Raw genomic sequence first — 14,492 nt, 5'->3', positions numbered from 1 at the left:
CGCAGTTCGTTGCCAACTTCTGGCGGGAGTTCTGCAAACTCGCTGGCATCGAGCAGGGGCTAAGCTCTGCCTACCACCCCCAGTCGGACGGACAGACGGAGAGGGTTAATGGTCTTCTGGAACAGTACCTCCGCTGCTTCATTAATTTCCAACAGTCCAACTGGGTGGACCTCCTCCCTTTTGCAGAATATGGCTACAACAATAGCCTCCATAGCTCAACCAAAACCTCCCCTTTTCAAATTATCAATGGTTACGAGGGCAAACCGTTTCCCACTCTCGCCCTCCCCGCCAGCCCGGCCGAACCCACATCCTGTCAACAATGGTGGGAGGGCCTCCGTGAAGGCTGGAAGGGTATTCAGGAAAACCTGGAGGAAGCAAAAAAAGCCTACAAAAAGCAGTTTGACAAAAAGCACTCCCAAGAGTGGGACCTGAAGGTGGGGGATACAGTTTCCTGTCCTTCGGAGTAGGGAGGCATCCTCTCTACTGATAGTGATGGTGAGAAGACAGATGTGCCTGTAACGGTGTGAATTGTGGCTTTGTGAGATGTTTGTTTTACGTGTATAAAATAGTGCTGGTGCTGGCTCTCGCCATCACTGTTATCTTGCCTCTTCCAGTGCTTAGTTCTCTTCAATAAAATCCTAACTTTGTAACCAAGTATGGGATCCGTTTGAAGTTCTTAAGTTCTGACACATTGAATTAAACGCATAAGAACATAAGAGAAGCCCTGTTGGATCAGGCCAATGATCCATCCAGTCCAACTCTCAGTGTCACACAGTGGCCAAAAAACCCCAGGTGCCATCAGGAAGTCCACCAGTGCGGCCAGGCCACTAGAAGCCCTCCCACTGTGCCAATGGCCCATTTAGTCCAACTCTCAGTGTCACACAGTAGCCAAAAAAACCCAGGTGCCATCAGGAGGTCCACTGGTAGGGCCAGGACACTAACTCACTGTTAGTGGATGTTGCAATAGCCACAAGTACAGCTGATGTTATGAAGGAACTATTTACATGGAGGACAGGTCCTTCAATGGCTACCAGCCCCAGGGAGTAAAGGGAACCTCCCCATTCCAAGCAAGCCAGCCTCTAGAGCTCAGTGCCAGGAAGCAACATGATGGAAAGCGGTGGCCCCTGTGCCCTCTTGCTGGTGCTCCAGGATGGCCACTGTGCCAAGGAAGATGCTGGACTGGATAAGAACATAAGAGAAGCCACGTTGGATCAGGCCAAGGGCCCATCCAGTCCAACACTCTGTGTCACATAAGAACATAAGAGAAGCCCTGTTGGATCAGGCCAAGGGCCCATCCAGTCCAACACTCTGTGTCACATAAGAACGTAAGAGAAGCCCTGTTGGATCAGGCCAATGGCCCATCCAGTCCAACACTCTGTGTCACATAAGAACATAAGAGAAGCCATGTTGGATAAGGCCAAGGGCCCATCCAGTCCAACACCCTGAGTCACATAAGAACATAAGAGAAGCCCTGTTGGATCAGGCCAAGGGCCCATCCAGTCCAACACTCTGTATCACATAAGAACATAAGAGAAGCCATGTTGGATAAGGCCAAGAACCCATCCAGTCCAACACCCTGTGTCACATAAGAACATAAGAGAAACCCTGTTGGATCAGGCCAATGGCCCATCCAGTCCAACACTCTGTGTCACATAAGAACATAAGAGAAGCCATGTTGGATAAGGCCAATGGCACATCCAGTCCACCACTGTGTCACATAACAACATAAGAGAAGCCCTGTTGGATCAGGCCAGTGGCCCCTCCAGTCCAACACTCTATGTCACACAGTGGCCAATATATGTGTGTGTGTACACACACACACACACACATATACACACACACACACAAACACACACTGTGACTGACCTAGCCTCAGATCGCAAAGCATGGAGGCACACCATCCACCAGGCTGTTTTGTCAGATTTTGGAACTTCAAACAAGAACAAATCATTTTGTTTCAAAATTAATTCATTTATTTGAGAACAAGCGGTCTAGTATAGAAGCAGATTGAGTTTGATACTCTCCAAGGCTAAGCCTCGGGTTTTTGTACATCACAGGGGAACATAACAATAAAACCATTCTCACGCTCTTGGAGACAGTTGACGCTTCCCATACTCCCTTATCTCTTTCCCAGGGAAGGCACCCTGCTGGTTACCTTGGGGCAGGCGATCTTCAAAGGCCCCAGATGTTCTTTGTACCAAGTGAGAAATTCCTCCCCTTGCGGTTAGCAATTGCTTTGGTTTGAAATGCATGTCTCTGTTCCCAGGGTTAGTAGAGGGTGAGAGTTATAGCAGCCTACAAAATGGAGTTAGTCAGGCCAAGCAAGCATAACTATTACTAGAGACATAAGGTTGAGTTACAATGTCTGACATACTGCCCCCCCCCCCCCAAGCTCTTGCTCGAGGTTTGTCTGGGTGCAGTAGGTAAAACTTTTTCAGTAGTTGGGGGGCTCGTAGGTCTGTTGACTTGACCCACTCGTCGCAGCTATTAGGAAAGTACTTCCAGCGAACCAGATAGTACAACCCCCCCCCCCTTTGGACCCTGGAGTCCAGGATTTCCTGCACCTCATGGTGGCTCTGGCCCTTCACTTGAATAGGAGGTGGCTCTGGAGGGCGGGTGTGCCAAGATGTGGCTCCAGGATCCTTGCGAAGAAGACTGCAATGAAAAACAGGGTGGATCTTACGAAACATTTTCGGTAATTCTAGTTCCACTGTGATCTTGTTAATTACCCTTTTTATTTTGAATGGTCCCAAGAACTTGTAGGCCAGTTTTCGACATGCCTGTGGTAGAGGGAGGTTCTTGGTTGACAGGAATACACTCTCCCCCTCCTTAAACTCCCACTGTGGGGAGTGTTTTTTGTCAAAGTAGTCTTTGTAAGTCTTTTTCGCTGCTTCCAGATTTTCCTGAATCACTTCCCATCCTTTCCTGACTCCCTCCCACCACTGCTGGCAGGAGCTAGGTGGCGCTGTGCCACTCGCAGTTGGTAGGGAAAGGAAGGGTTTGCCCTCATACCTGTTGACTATCTGGAATGGGGATGCTTTGGTGGAGCTATGCACACTATTATTGTAACCATACTCAGCAAATGGCAGGAGCTCAACCCAATTTGATTGTTGGTAGTTGATATAGCATCGCAAGTACTGCTCCAGAAGCCCGTTCACCCTCTCCGTCTGTCCGTCTGTCTGCGGGTGATAGGCCGAGCTTAGTCCCTGTTCCATCCCTGCCATCTTGCAAAACTCCCGCCAAAAGTTGGCAACGAACTGCGGCCCGCGATCGCTAATGACCTTCTCCGGGAATGAGTGAAGCTGGACCACGTGATGGAAGAACAAATACGCTAATTTTTTGGCCGTGGGGAGTTGTTTGCATGGGATGAAATGCGCCTGTTTGGAGAAGGTGTCCACTACAACCAGTATGACTGTTTTCCCTTGTGAGGGGGGAAGTTCTACAATAAAATCCATTGAGACTACTGCCCACGGTCGGGAGGCGGTGGGTAGTGGCTGGAGGAGCCCGGCGGTCCCCCCCCCCTTTTCTTGGCCATGATGCAGATGGGGCATGATCCTACAAATTCTGAAATGTCTTTTTTCATCTGGGGCCACCAGAACTGTCTATTCACCAAGTGCAAGGTCTTCACGTAGCCGAAGTGCCCTGCTAATTTACTGCAGTGGCAGTGTTGCAATATTTCTTGCCGGAGGCTTTTGGGGACGTAAAACTTTCCATCGTAATACCAAAATCCTCCCTCTCCCTTTTCTACGCCCTCCGGCTTCTCCCCCCCTTCCTTCTCGGTCTCTTCCTTCAGCTTGTCGCCCCCCCATGGCTCTATTGTCCCGGTTTTCTTTCCCGATCGGGTCGTCACCCCCCCAGCTACTGCGGAGGGTGGAATGAGGGAATCAGTGACTTCCTCTCACTGGCTCTCGTGTTGCGGAAGGCGCGAGAGAGCATCAGCTAGGAAATTCTTTGATCCCGGGATGTGCTTGGGCACAAAGTCGAATTTGGGAAAGAATCCCGCCCACCGGATCTGTTTGGCGGTTAGTTTCCGTTGACCTGTTAGGGCCTCTAGATTCTTGTGGTCAGTCCAAATCTCGAAAGGTACTCGGGCCCCTTCCAACCATGAACGCCATGTTTTTAGGACGTACGTGACCGCAAAAGCCTCTTTGTCCCACACCGACCAGTTTCTTTGCTCGTTTGAGAACTTTCGGGACACATATGCACATGGTCTGAGCCTCCCCTCCTCGTCTTTCTGCATTAATATGGCTCCGACGGCCATATCGGAGGCGTCGCATTGCACCACTAAGGGTTTTAGCTCGTTGGGGTGGGCTAGCACTGGTTCACTTGTGAACAGCCTTTTCAGCTTCTCAAATGCCGCTTGGCATTGAGGTGTCCAGTGCAAGCCCGCCCCGGGTCTTTTTGCGTCTGCCCCCTTCCCTTTCGTTTTCAGCAGGTCAGTTAGGGGTAGCATTACTTGGGCGAATCCTTTTATGAACCCCCTATAGAAATTTGCGAACCCGAGGAAAGATTGTAGCTGCCGTCGGGTTCTCGGGGCTTCCCAGTCAAGCACTGCCTGGATTTTGGCTGGGTCCATCGCTAACCCTTCCCCGGAGACCCGGAAACCTAGGTAATCTAGTTCCGTTTGGTGGAACTCGCATTTCGATAGTTTAGCATACAGTTTATGCTGGTACAATGTGTTCAGGACTTTCCGGACCAACGGTACATGGGACTCTAGGTCCTTAGAATGTCATCCAGGTACACCACCACCCCTTTGTACAAATATTCTCTCAACACTTCATTTATAAAGTTCATGAACACCCCCGGCGCCCCTTGTAGTCCGAAAGGCATTACTAAGTACTCGAACTGTCCCATGGGGGTATTGAAGGCAGTTTTCCACTCATCCCCTTCTTTTATTCTAACTCTAAAGTACGCGTCTCGGAGGTCAAGCTTTGTGAACACTTTCCCCTTCGACACCGTGCTCGATAAGTGGGATGGGTACACGTTGGACATGGAAATCCCATTAATCCTACGAAAGTCAGTGCAAAGTCTCAGGCTCCCATCATTCTTCTTCCTGAAGAGGACCAGGGCGGCGTGGGGCGCCGTGGCGGGTCTGATGAACCCCTGCTTCAGATTTTTGTCTATGAACTTTCTCAGTTCGTCCTTCTCCGCCCACCCCATCGAGTACAGCTTCACCCGGGGAAGTTCCTGCCCTGGGATCAGTTCAATGGCACAGTCCGTGTCCCTATGGGGCGGCAGTTCGTCAGCCTCCTCTTCACTGAACACCCGCCTCAAGTCCCGGTACTCTTTAGGGATCGATTTGACTTCTTCCACAGTCACGCAGATCTTTTCGTTCTGCGGAGGCGGGTTGGGGCCCCACTCTGCCCGCCAGTGGTGGTGGGTGTACTGCCAGTCGGTGAAATCTATGGTCTGGGCCTCCCACTGAATGTCCGGTTGGTGTCTGGCTAGCCAACCCACCCCCACGTCGAATGATGAGGAGGGGGCCACCACGAAAATTTCCACCCTCCAGTGGCCTAAGGTCCCAACCGGCACCGCTTGGGTTTCCTCGGTGCACAGTTTTCCCCGCATGGCTGTCCCATCCATTTGTTCGAATTGGATAGGGTGTGGGGGGACCTTCGCTAGCCCCAGGGCCTCGACAAGGCGGGGGGTGATAATTTCTCGGGTGCAGCCCGAGTCGACTGAATCTCTTTAATTTGGGATTCAGCAAAGTCACGGGCATAAAAAGTAATTCCCCCGTTATCCTCACCCGTAATGGTGCCGTCAGCTCCACGACCTGCCGCTTGGCACCCTTCAGTGCAGGTCGCTGTCGTTTCCCGTCGTGTCGGGGTCCCAGGACTCTTCGCCCAAGTCCTCGACTGTTATAATATCCTCGTCAATCACCACCGATGTGGCGGCGTTGCCCCGACCGGGTTCTTTTGGCTTGCTTCCCAGTTTCTTCGGGGCTCCAGCTGTGGGCTTCGCCACTTGTTGGGGGGTGCGCGCTTTTTCCGGGCAGTTGGCCGCCAGGTGCCCTGGATCTCCACACCGAAAGCACCTTCGCCCCGTGGTGGGGGTGGAGCTGGCTACCGTGGGTGGGTGCCTTCTTTGCTTCTGGTTTCGTGGGGGTCTTCGCTGTTTGGCTCCCTTTTCCCGCCAGCTGCTGTTGGTGCCGAAGCACGACGTGCTGGAGGTTGGTTTCCACCTCCCCGGCCAACTGGATCCAACCCACTGTGTCTGGCCGCCCCCGAGAGTAGCAGCGGTCGAGGATGTTGGTGTTGAGGCCGTTCTGGAAGGCCTCGTACTTCATGCGTTCACTCCAGCCCCTCACCTTGGCGCAGTGTGTCTGGAAGTCGGCCGCGTACTCCCGGATCGTTCTCGACCCTTACTCGATCCCCCTCAGTGCGGCCAGGGCCTTCACCTCTTGGAGCGGGTCCCCGTATTGACGCAGCATCGCTTGTAGGAAGTTTGCCACTGTAGCTAGTGCAGGACCCCGGGTCGCATATATGCTCACGAACCACTGCCTCGCGGCCCCCTTTAGCTTAGAGGCGAGGTAGTCGACCCGGCTTGCTTCCGTGGGGAAGGTTACCCCCCAGTGGGTCATGAAGCTGTTGCACTGGATCATGAAGTACTCCACCTCCTCCGGGTCCCCGTCGAAGGTGACTTGTAGCTCCCAGCCCCTCGCCCCATCCCATGGAGCTGGTGCAAGCGGTAGCGCAGGTCCCACTGGCCACCTGGGCGGTAACCCTGGGCCGGGGCTGGTACCGGGCCTCTTGGTTGCGCTGGTACGTCGCACGGTGGCTCCGCTGGCGGCCCCTCCAGCCCCGGCGGTTCTTCTCCCCCCGGCGGCCCTGCTGGTTGCGCCAGTTCATCTCCTGGTGGGCCAGTGGGCGGTTCCTTGTCTGGCGGCCCCCGGGGCGCGTCCGCTGGTGCTGCTCGGATCTGCTCCCGGATCGCATCCAGCTACCTCTGCAACTCTCTGGTGAGTTGTATGTGGCTCGCGTGGACTTCGTTGTGGATTTCCCTCGCCCAGAGGAACATCTCGTTCTGCAGGAGGTTTGTCTCCTCGCCTCCCCAAGGAACCTGGCCATTCCCTTCCTCTGGGTTTCTCGCCAGCCCGGTTCCTGCTGCTGCTTCTTCTCCTTTGGCCCCCGCACCAGTCAATAGGGTGGTGTAGTGCCCTGCCGCCTCGTCCATCAGGGCCGTTGAGGTTCGCGGCTTCCTCTGCTTCAGGGTATAGAGGAGCGTCGAGAAGTGCACCGGGGATTTCGCCCTCCGCCGGATCTCGGTCACTCCCCGCGGAACGGTTGATTCTTCTGTCGGTTTAGTGGGCTCTCCGTTATCTGGTGCCTTGGCGGCCATCCAGCCGAAGTACCCAGTTCGGATAAGCTCCAAAGGATCAAACTCAAAATGTCAGACTTTGGAACTTCAAACAAGAACGAATCAATTTGTTTCAAAATTAATTCATTTACTTGAGAACAAGCGGTCTGGTATAGAAGCAGATTTGAGTTTCATTTTGTTTCAAAATTAATTCATTTATTTGAGAACAAGCGGTCTGGTATAGAAGCAGATTGAGTTTGATACTCTCCAAGGCTAAGCCTCGGGTTTTTGTACATCACAGGGGAACATAACAATAAAACCATTCTCACACTCTTGGAGAGAGTTGACGCTTCCCATACTCCCTTATCTCTTTCCCAGGGAAGGCACCCTGCTGGTTACCTTGGGGCAGGTGATCTTCAAAGGCCCCAGATGTTCTTTATACCAAGTGAGAAATTCCTCCCCTTGCGGTTAGCAATTGCTTTGGTTTGAAATGCATGTCTCTGTTCCCAGGGTTAGTAGACGGTGAGGGTTATAGCAGCCTACAAAATGGAGTTAGGCAGGTCAAGCAAGCATAACTATTACTAGAGATATAAGGTTGAGTTACAATGTCTGACATGTCTCTTCCTTTGAGAACACACGCATAGCTGGTCTTGAGGACAAAAGGAGAGTGAGGAAGAATCGTACTGCTACAGCACCAACCCCAAATCAGACTTTCCCCTGCAGCCACTGTTGCCGGACCTGCCTGTCCCACATTGGTCTTGACAGCCACCAGCGAGCCTGCAGCAGACGTGGACTACTGCACTTTTCTTAAATCTTCATTCGCGAAGTCAAACCGAGAGAGACACCGTGACTAATAGCCACTGATGGACCTCTGCTCCATATTTTTATCCAATCCCCTCTTGAAGCTGGCTATGCTTGTAGCCGCCACCACGTCCTGCGGTAGTGAATTCCACATGTTAATCACCCTTTGGGTGAAGGACTTCCTTTTATCCATCTGACTCAGCTCAGGGCACCTCATACATTCTTAAAGCAGCAGAGCCTAGCTGCTTCCTGCTACTCCTTAATGCAAATTCCTTATTTGTGAGTGTGCTGTCATAAGGACATAAGAACATAAGAGAAGCCATGTTGTATCAGGCCAATGGCCCATCCAGTCCAACGCTCTGTGTCACACAGTGGCCAAAATTTTATATATATATATATATATATATATATATATACACACACAAATATAAATATAAATAAATATATATACACACACACACTGTGGCTAATAGCCACTGATGGACCTCTGCTCCATATTTTTATCTAAACCCCTCTTGAAGGTGGTCATGCTTGTGGCCGCCACCACCTCCTGTGGCAGTGAATTCCACGTTAATCACCCTTTGGGTGAAGAAGTACTTCCTTTTATCCATTTTAACCTGTCTGCTCAGCAATTTCATCAAATGCCCACGAGTTCTCTATCATGTCACCCCGCAGTCGACGTTTCTCCAAGCTAAAGAGTCCCAAGTGTTTCAACCTTTCTTCATAGGGAAAGTGTTCCAGCCCTTTAATCATTCTAGTTGCCCTTTTCTGGACTTTCTCCAATGCTATAATATCCTTTTTGAGGTGCAGCGACCAGAACTGCACACAGTACTCCAAATGAGACCACACCATCGATTTATACAGGGGCATTATGATACTGGCTGATTTGTTTTCAATTCCCTTCCTAATAATTCCCAGCATGGCGTTGGCCTTTTTTATTGCAAACGCACACTGTCTTGACATTTTCAGTGAGTTATCTACCACGACCCCAAGATCTCTCTCTTGGTCAGTCTCTGCCAGTTCACACCCCATCAACTTGTATTTGTAGCTGGGATTCTTGGCCCCAGTGTGCATTACTTTGCACTTGGCCACACTGAACTGCATCTGCCACGTTGACGCCCACTCACCCAGCCTCAGCAGATCCCTTTGGAGTTCCTCACAATCCTCTCTGATTCTCACTACCCTGAACAATTTAGTGTCATCTGCAAACTTGGCCACTTCACTGCTCACTCCCAACTCTAAATCATTTATGAACAAGTTAAAGAGCATGGGACCCACTGCTTACCGTCCTCCATTGCGAAGACTGCCCATTTATACTCACTCTCTGCTTCCTATTACTCAGCCAGTTTTTGATCCACAAGAGGACCTGTCCTTTTACTCCATGACTCTCAAGCTTTCTAAGGAGCCTTTGATGAGGAACTTTATCAAAAGCTTTCTGGAAGTCAAGGTAAACAACATCTATCGGGTCTCCTTTGTCCACATGTTTGTTCACCCCCTCAAAGAAATGCAACAGGTTAGTGAGGCAAGATCTTCCCTTGCAGAACCCATGCTGAGTCTTCCTCAATAACCCGTGTTCATCAATGTGCCTACTCATTCTGTCCTTGATGATGGTTTCTACCAACTTTCCTGGTATTGAAGTCAGACTGACTGGCCTGTAATTTCCCGGATCTCCTCTGGAACCCTTTTTAAAGATGGGGGTGACATTTGCTACCTTCCAGTCCTCAGGAACGGAGGCAGATTTCAATGAAAGATTACAGATTTTTGTCAAAAGATCCACAAGTTCAACTTTGAGTTCTTTCAGAAGTCTTGGATGTATGCCATCCGGACCCGGTGACTTATTAGTTTTTAATTTGTCTATCAGTTGTAGGACCTCCTCTTTTATCACCTCAATCTGACTCAGGTCTTTCAACACCCCTTCCAAAATTAGTGGTTCTGGGGCGGGCAAAAAGTTCTCATCTTCCACAGTGAAGATGGAGGCAAAAAATGCATTCAGCTTCTCAGCCATTTCCCTATCCTCCTTCAGTAATCCTTTTACCCCATGGTCATCCAAGGGCCTGGCTGGTTTCCTACTTCTAATATATTTGAAGTAATTTTTATTGTTGGTCTTTATGTTTTTTGCAATATGCCCCTCATAGTCCCTTTTTGCCTGCCTGATCACAGTCTTGCATTTGATTTGCCACAGCCTGTGTTCCCTTTTACTAATCTCACTTGGACTGGTTTGCCACCACTTAAAGGAGTCCTTCTTACCTTTTACAGCTTCCATTACTTTGTTTGTTAACCATGCAGGCCTTTTCTTATGCCTGTTTGTGCCTTTCCTAACTTGTAGTATGTATTTTATCTGAGCTTCTAGGATTATAGTTTTAAATAGTCTCCAAGCTTCCTGGCCTTAAGTCTCCTGCCTAGCAGCCTAAATTTTTCCTCCAGGACCTCACGACTGCATTTCCTCACATCGTTGGTGCCAACATGCACCACGACCACAGGCTCCTCCCCAGCACTATCAGCCTATCTACTACACGCGTAATGTCCGCTACCTTCGCACCAGGCAGGCAAGTCACCATACGGTCAGTACGCGGTTTCGCCACCCAGCTGTCTACTTGCCTAAGGATAGAATCACCAACTACCAACCCCCCCCCCCGGCCTCCCCAGGGATGGTTCCTTGGCGCGAAAGGATTCCCGCTCACCAACCGAAGAAGAGGTCCCTTCTGAGGGCGCATTCCCTTTATCCTCAGCATGGTGCCCTGTTCCCTCTCGACCCTCACGCTCTCTGGCAGCAACGGGGCTGCTACGTTCAGAGCGGGGCTCATCTAATACGCCCCCAAGAGTCTTCCCCAAGTGCTTAACTGACCGTCTCTGCTTCCCCAGGGCAGTCACCTCGGCCTCAAGGGTACGAACTCGTTCCCTGAGGACCAGGAGCTCCTTGCATCAAGCACACACCCAAGACTTCTGTCCTTTGGGCAGATAGTCGTACATGTGACACTCAGTGCAAAACACTGGAAAGCCCCCACCCCACTGCTGGCATTCTTCTAGGGAGAAGCCAGCTTATCGCTCCAGGAGGACATCTGCTCTGTCTTCTCAACTGGAGACGGCTCTTTTATTATCAATTTATGGCTCGGCTGAAGATCAATGGGATAAATATACTAGCTGAGACCACCCACCCAAAACAGAATGGGCTGAATGGGCTTCAGTTCAGATCTAGCAAGACTCATTCTTCAGTAGTTCTTCTCACTCCTAGTACCAAAAGAAAACTCTGTAACTGCACTCTGTCTCTTCAGAGCCTGTCTCATGTAAGTCTTGGGAGATACACAATTCTCTCTTTCTCTCTAATGGTAAGTTATCCAAACTCACTGTTTTGGAAGATTCCTAGATGCATTGCTGCCTTGGGCATCAGATGATGCCGCTGGCTAGGACTCTTCATAAACTCCAGCCAGTGGAATTCCTCACAATAATGCTCCAGCATCTTCACTAGATGGCTACCACTTCCTGGTCGCCAAATTTCAATATGAATAGATGAAGTTCTAACAGTTTGGACCCTGCATCCATTAGAATGTATATCCTCTTGCAACCTGTATGGTCATGGGCAATCTCTCATTGGTATCTGAGTCACTTCACGGCAACGTTGAAATTTTCTTGCAATGGTGTAAAATCCAAATAATTTATAGAAGAAATGCAACAGTTGTCAGGGCAAGCATTTATTGTCTGAGGATACACGTGACTTCTTTTAGCGCAGGAGTTATTTTAAATACTATGCAATCTGCTGGCATGAGACTTCAGGAACAGGCAGTCTAAAAAATTTACATAGATGAAAATAACGATTGCCCTCAAACACTCAAAAAGTTTCTACTTTTATTTCTCCTTCAATTAGCGAAACCCTTCAGCCCCACAGGGTAATCTGAGCAAGATGTCTGGTCTATACTCAAGAAAAGGGACAGATCCAGGACATCTCTGGGGTGGCAAAGGAAAAGAGTACTTGGGCGACTCAGCCTGTGATGCCACACTAGAGAAACCAGTTCTCTCAGCTTCACACCCCCATGACACAGATTGCAAAGTACACCCACCCTACCCTTCTGCAGTATCAGATATAAAAAGACAGAGTTAAATGTGGCAAGCTGGTGAACGTTTGAGAGACTATCATTAATCTAAGCCCAGTTGAGACACAATCCCGGATGCTCTCTGTTGTGGTCCCCACGTGCAAAAAGCGATCCAACACCCACTTCCCTTCCAAGATTTCGAGTCCTGGCTGGAAACTAGTTTCCTCCAATCCCGGCATCTCTAAGTGGGTTGCCAGCACATTCTGCTGCCATGACTGCAACAGACTTCCCATTCCTTTCAGCTCTAGCTCGGCAGCTGAAGGCTCAACTCCTCAGATTCAGTGAAATACATGTGGGTGGGTTAGCTGCCAGGAAGGGCTAGTTAAGAGTCAAGATTCATAAGTAACTGGGTGATTACAGCTGAAATTGGATTCAAGCAGTTAGTAAGAGCTGTGAATAGCAGTAAAGGTGCATGCAAATAAAAGAGTTAACAAACAGATAGGGAACTAAGTTTGAGTCCAGTGGTACCTCAAAGACCAACAAAGTTTAATTCCGGGTGTAAGCAAGAAGATGACGACAACTACAGATTAATACCCCGCCCTTCTCTCTGAATCAGAGACTCAGAGCAGCTTACAATTTCCTATGTCTTCTCCCCCCACAACAGACACCATGTGAGGTGGGTGGGGCTGAGAGGACTCTCACAGCAGCTGCCCTTTCAAGGACAACCTCTGCCAGACCTATGGCTGACCCAAGGCCATTCCAGCAGGTGCAAGTGGAGGAGTGGGGGGTCAAACCCAGTTCTCCCAGATAAGAGTCCGCGCACTTAACCACTACACCAGACTGGCTAAGAACATAAGAGAAGCCATGTTGGATCAGGCCAACGGCCCATCAAGTCCAACACTCTGTGTCACACAGTGGCAAAAAATTTTATATACACACATACACTGTGGCTAATAGCCACTGATGGACCTGTGCTCTCACTGGACCTGTGCTCTCACTGATGGACCTGTGCTCTCACTGTGCTCTCACCTGGCTCTCACTGGAAAGCAAAGTGCAACCCTTGAAATAAAGGGAACCTCACAGGAAGGCTGTGGCCCCTCCTCCCCAATGCCCATTCAGAAGGCTACCTTGAGGAGGGCCCATCTGCTGGTATCCTGTCACTGGGCCGTTGTAAGCACCATACTGAGAGGAGGGAGGCATCTGCTGCCCTCCATAGCCAGGCTGGGGGTATCCGGGATATCCAGGCTGGGGCTGCCCATAAGGTGGCCCAGAGTGAGCTTGCTGGTTTACGCTCATTGTGTTCACATCCCCAACTTGCGTCTCCACCTGCAGGAAGGAAAGGAGAAAGGAACACATCAGGAACTGCAATCCAAAACCATATTCCATGGAACAGAAAAACCTGGTCCGACAATAAGATGGTCCAATAAGCTGATCAATGCTCAGAATTCATTCTTACACATGTACGATCCACATGCACAATGCAAAATCCTGCGTGGAAGAGCACTGATGTCAACAGGCACAGGCACAGATTCATCTTATGATTGCCCTGGAATTCCTACCCCCTCTGGGAACTGGGCACAGCACACGCTGGACTCATCCATTCCGACTAAATTTAAACTGTCTCTGGTGCACTGCACTGTCACAGTTGCTCTTCATGGTTTCACCTGCAGTACTTGTTAGTTTCCTACCAGACTGGTGAATACGATATCTCATCCAATTAAGATTGCAGGGACAGGCCCCACTAATCAAAGAAACTCATCTGATGGGCACATGAGAGAGAAGGGCCTTTTTGGTGGCAGCTCCACAATTACTTCCTGAACAGGGCTCAGGACAGTATATAACAAAGAAACAGTGAATGACTTAATTAGATGGCGCTCAGAAACTTCTAGTTGTTGCCACCGCCTTGTGGTGGGGGGGACAGGAGTAAGAGTGCCGGCCAGAAGGACATCCTGGACAATTACCTGAAAACATTCATTGCAGCTTCAAAACTGCCAAGCTTACCTAATACTGTATTGACTACAGTGCCACTCATTGTCATTAATTTTATAAAACAATCTATAGAAATAAAAGGGTTTTTCCATCACTGCTACCACCCCACCTCCAAACATCGGGGGCTGGTGCTATCGAAGTGGCAGGGAAGAAAGCAGAGGAAAGGTTTCTGCACAGACGGAGCAGGGAAGGAGGCATTTGCTTCCGAAGATGGAAGTGAGTCTGTAAGTGATAAATAGCAAACCCCTTGCCCCGCCCCCCGCGGGGGAGCTTCTCAGATATGTCCCTTTAAAAACAACAACAAACCTAGAAAGATCACAATGCAGATTGAAAACTGTCATCATATGCTTGTCCAACACAGAGCTATCTATTTGAGGA

At 50.0% G+C, this 14,492-nt stretch overlaps 1 protein-coding gene across 4 annotated transcripts in view; it reads right to left on the bottom strand.

Moving 5' to 3' along the window:
* Nucleotides 1-13,448, bottom strand: part of SEC24C (SEC24 homolog C, COPII coat complex component) — a 73,008-nt gene extending 59,560 nt beyond the window's left edge. For all 4 annotated transcript variants that reach the window (XM_060236654.1, XM_060236655.1, XM_060236656.1 and 1 more), the window contains exon 1: nt 13,253-13,448. In XM_060236654.1, the coding sequence (XP_060092637.1) occupies nt 13,253-13,421 (169 nt within the window). In that variant the 5' untranslated portion in view covers nt 13,422-13,448. The remainder of the gene's footprint in view (nt 1-13,252) is intronic.
* Between the last annotated feature and the right edge of the window lie 1,044 nt (nt 13,449-14,492).

This window comes from Heteronotia binoei, chromosome 4, assembly GCF_032191835.1.
Source record: "Heteronotia binoei isolate CCM8104 ecotype False Entrance Well chromosome 4, APGP_CSIRO_Hbin_v1, whole genome shotgun sequence".
NCBI classification, from domain to species: domain Eukaryota; kingdom Metazoa; phylum Chordata; class Lepidosauria; order Squamata; family Gekkonidae; genus Heteronotia; species Heteronotia binoei.
Note: the sequence above shows the minus strand (reverse complement) of the source record. Positions and strands in the feature narration are given on the sequence as shown.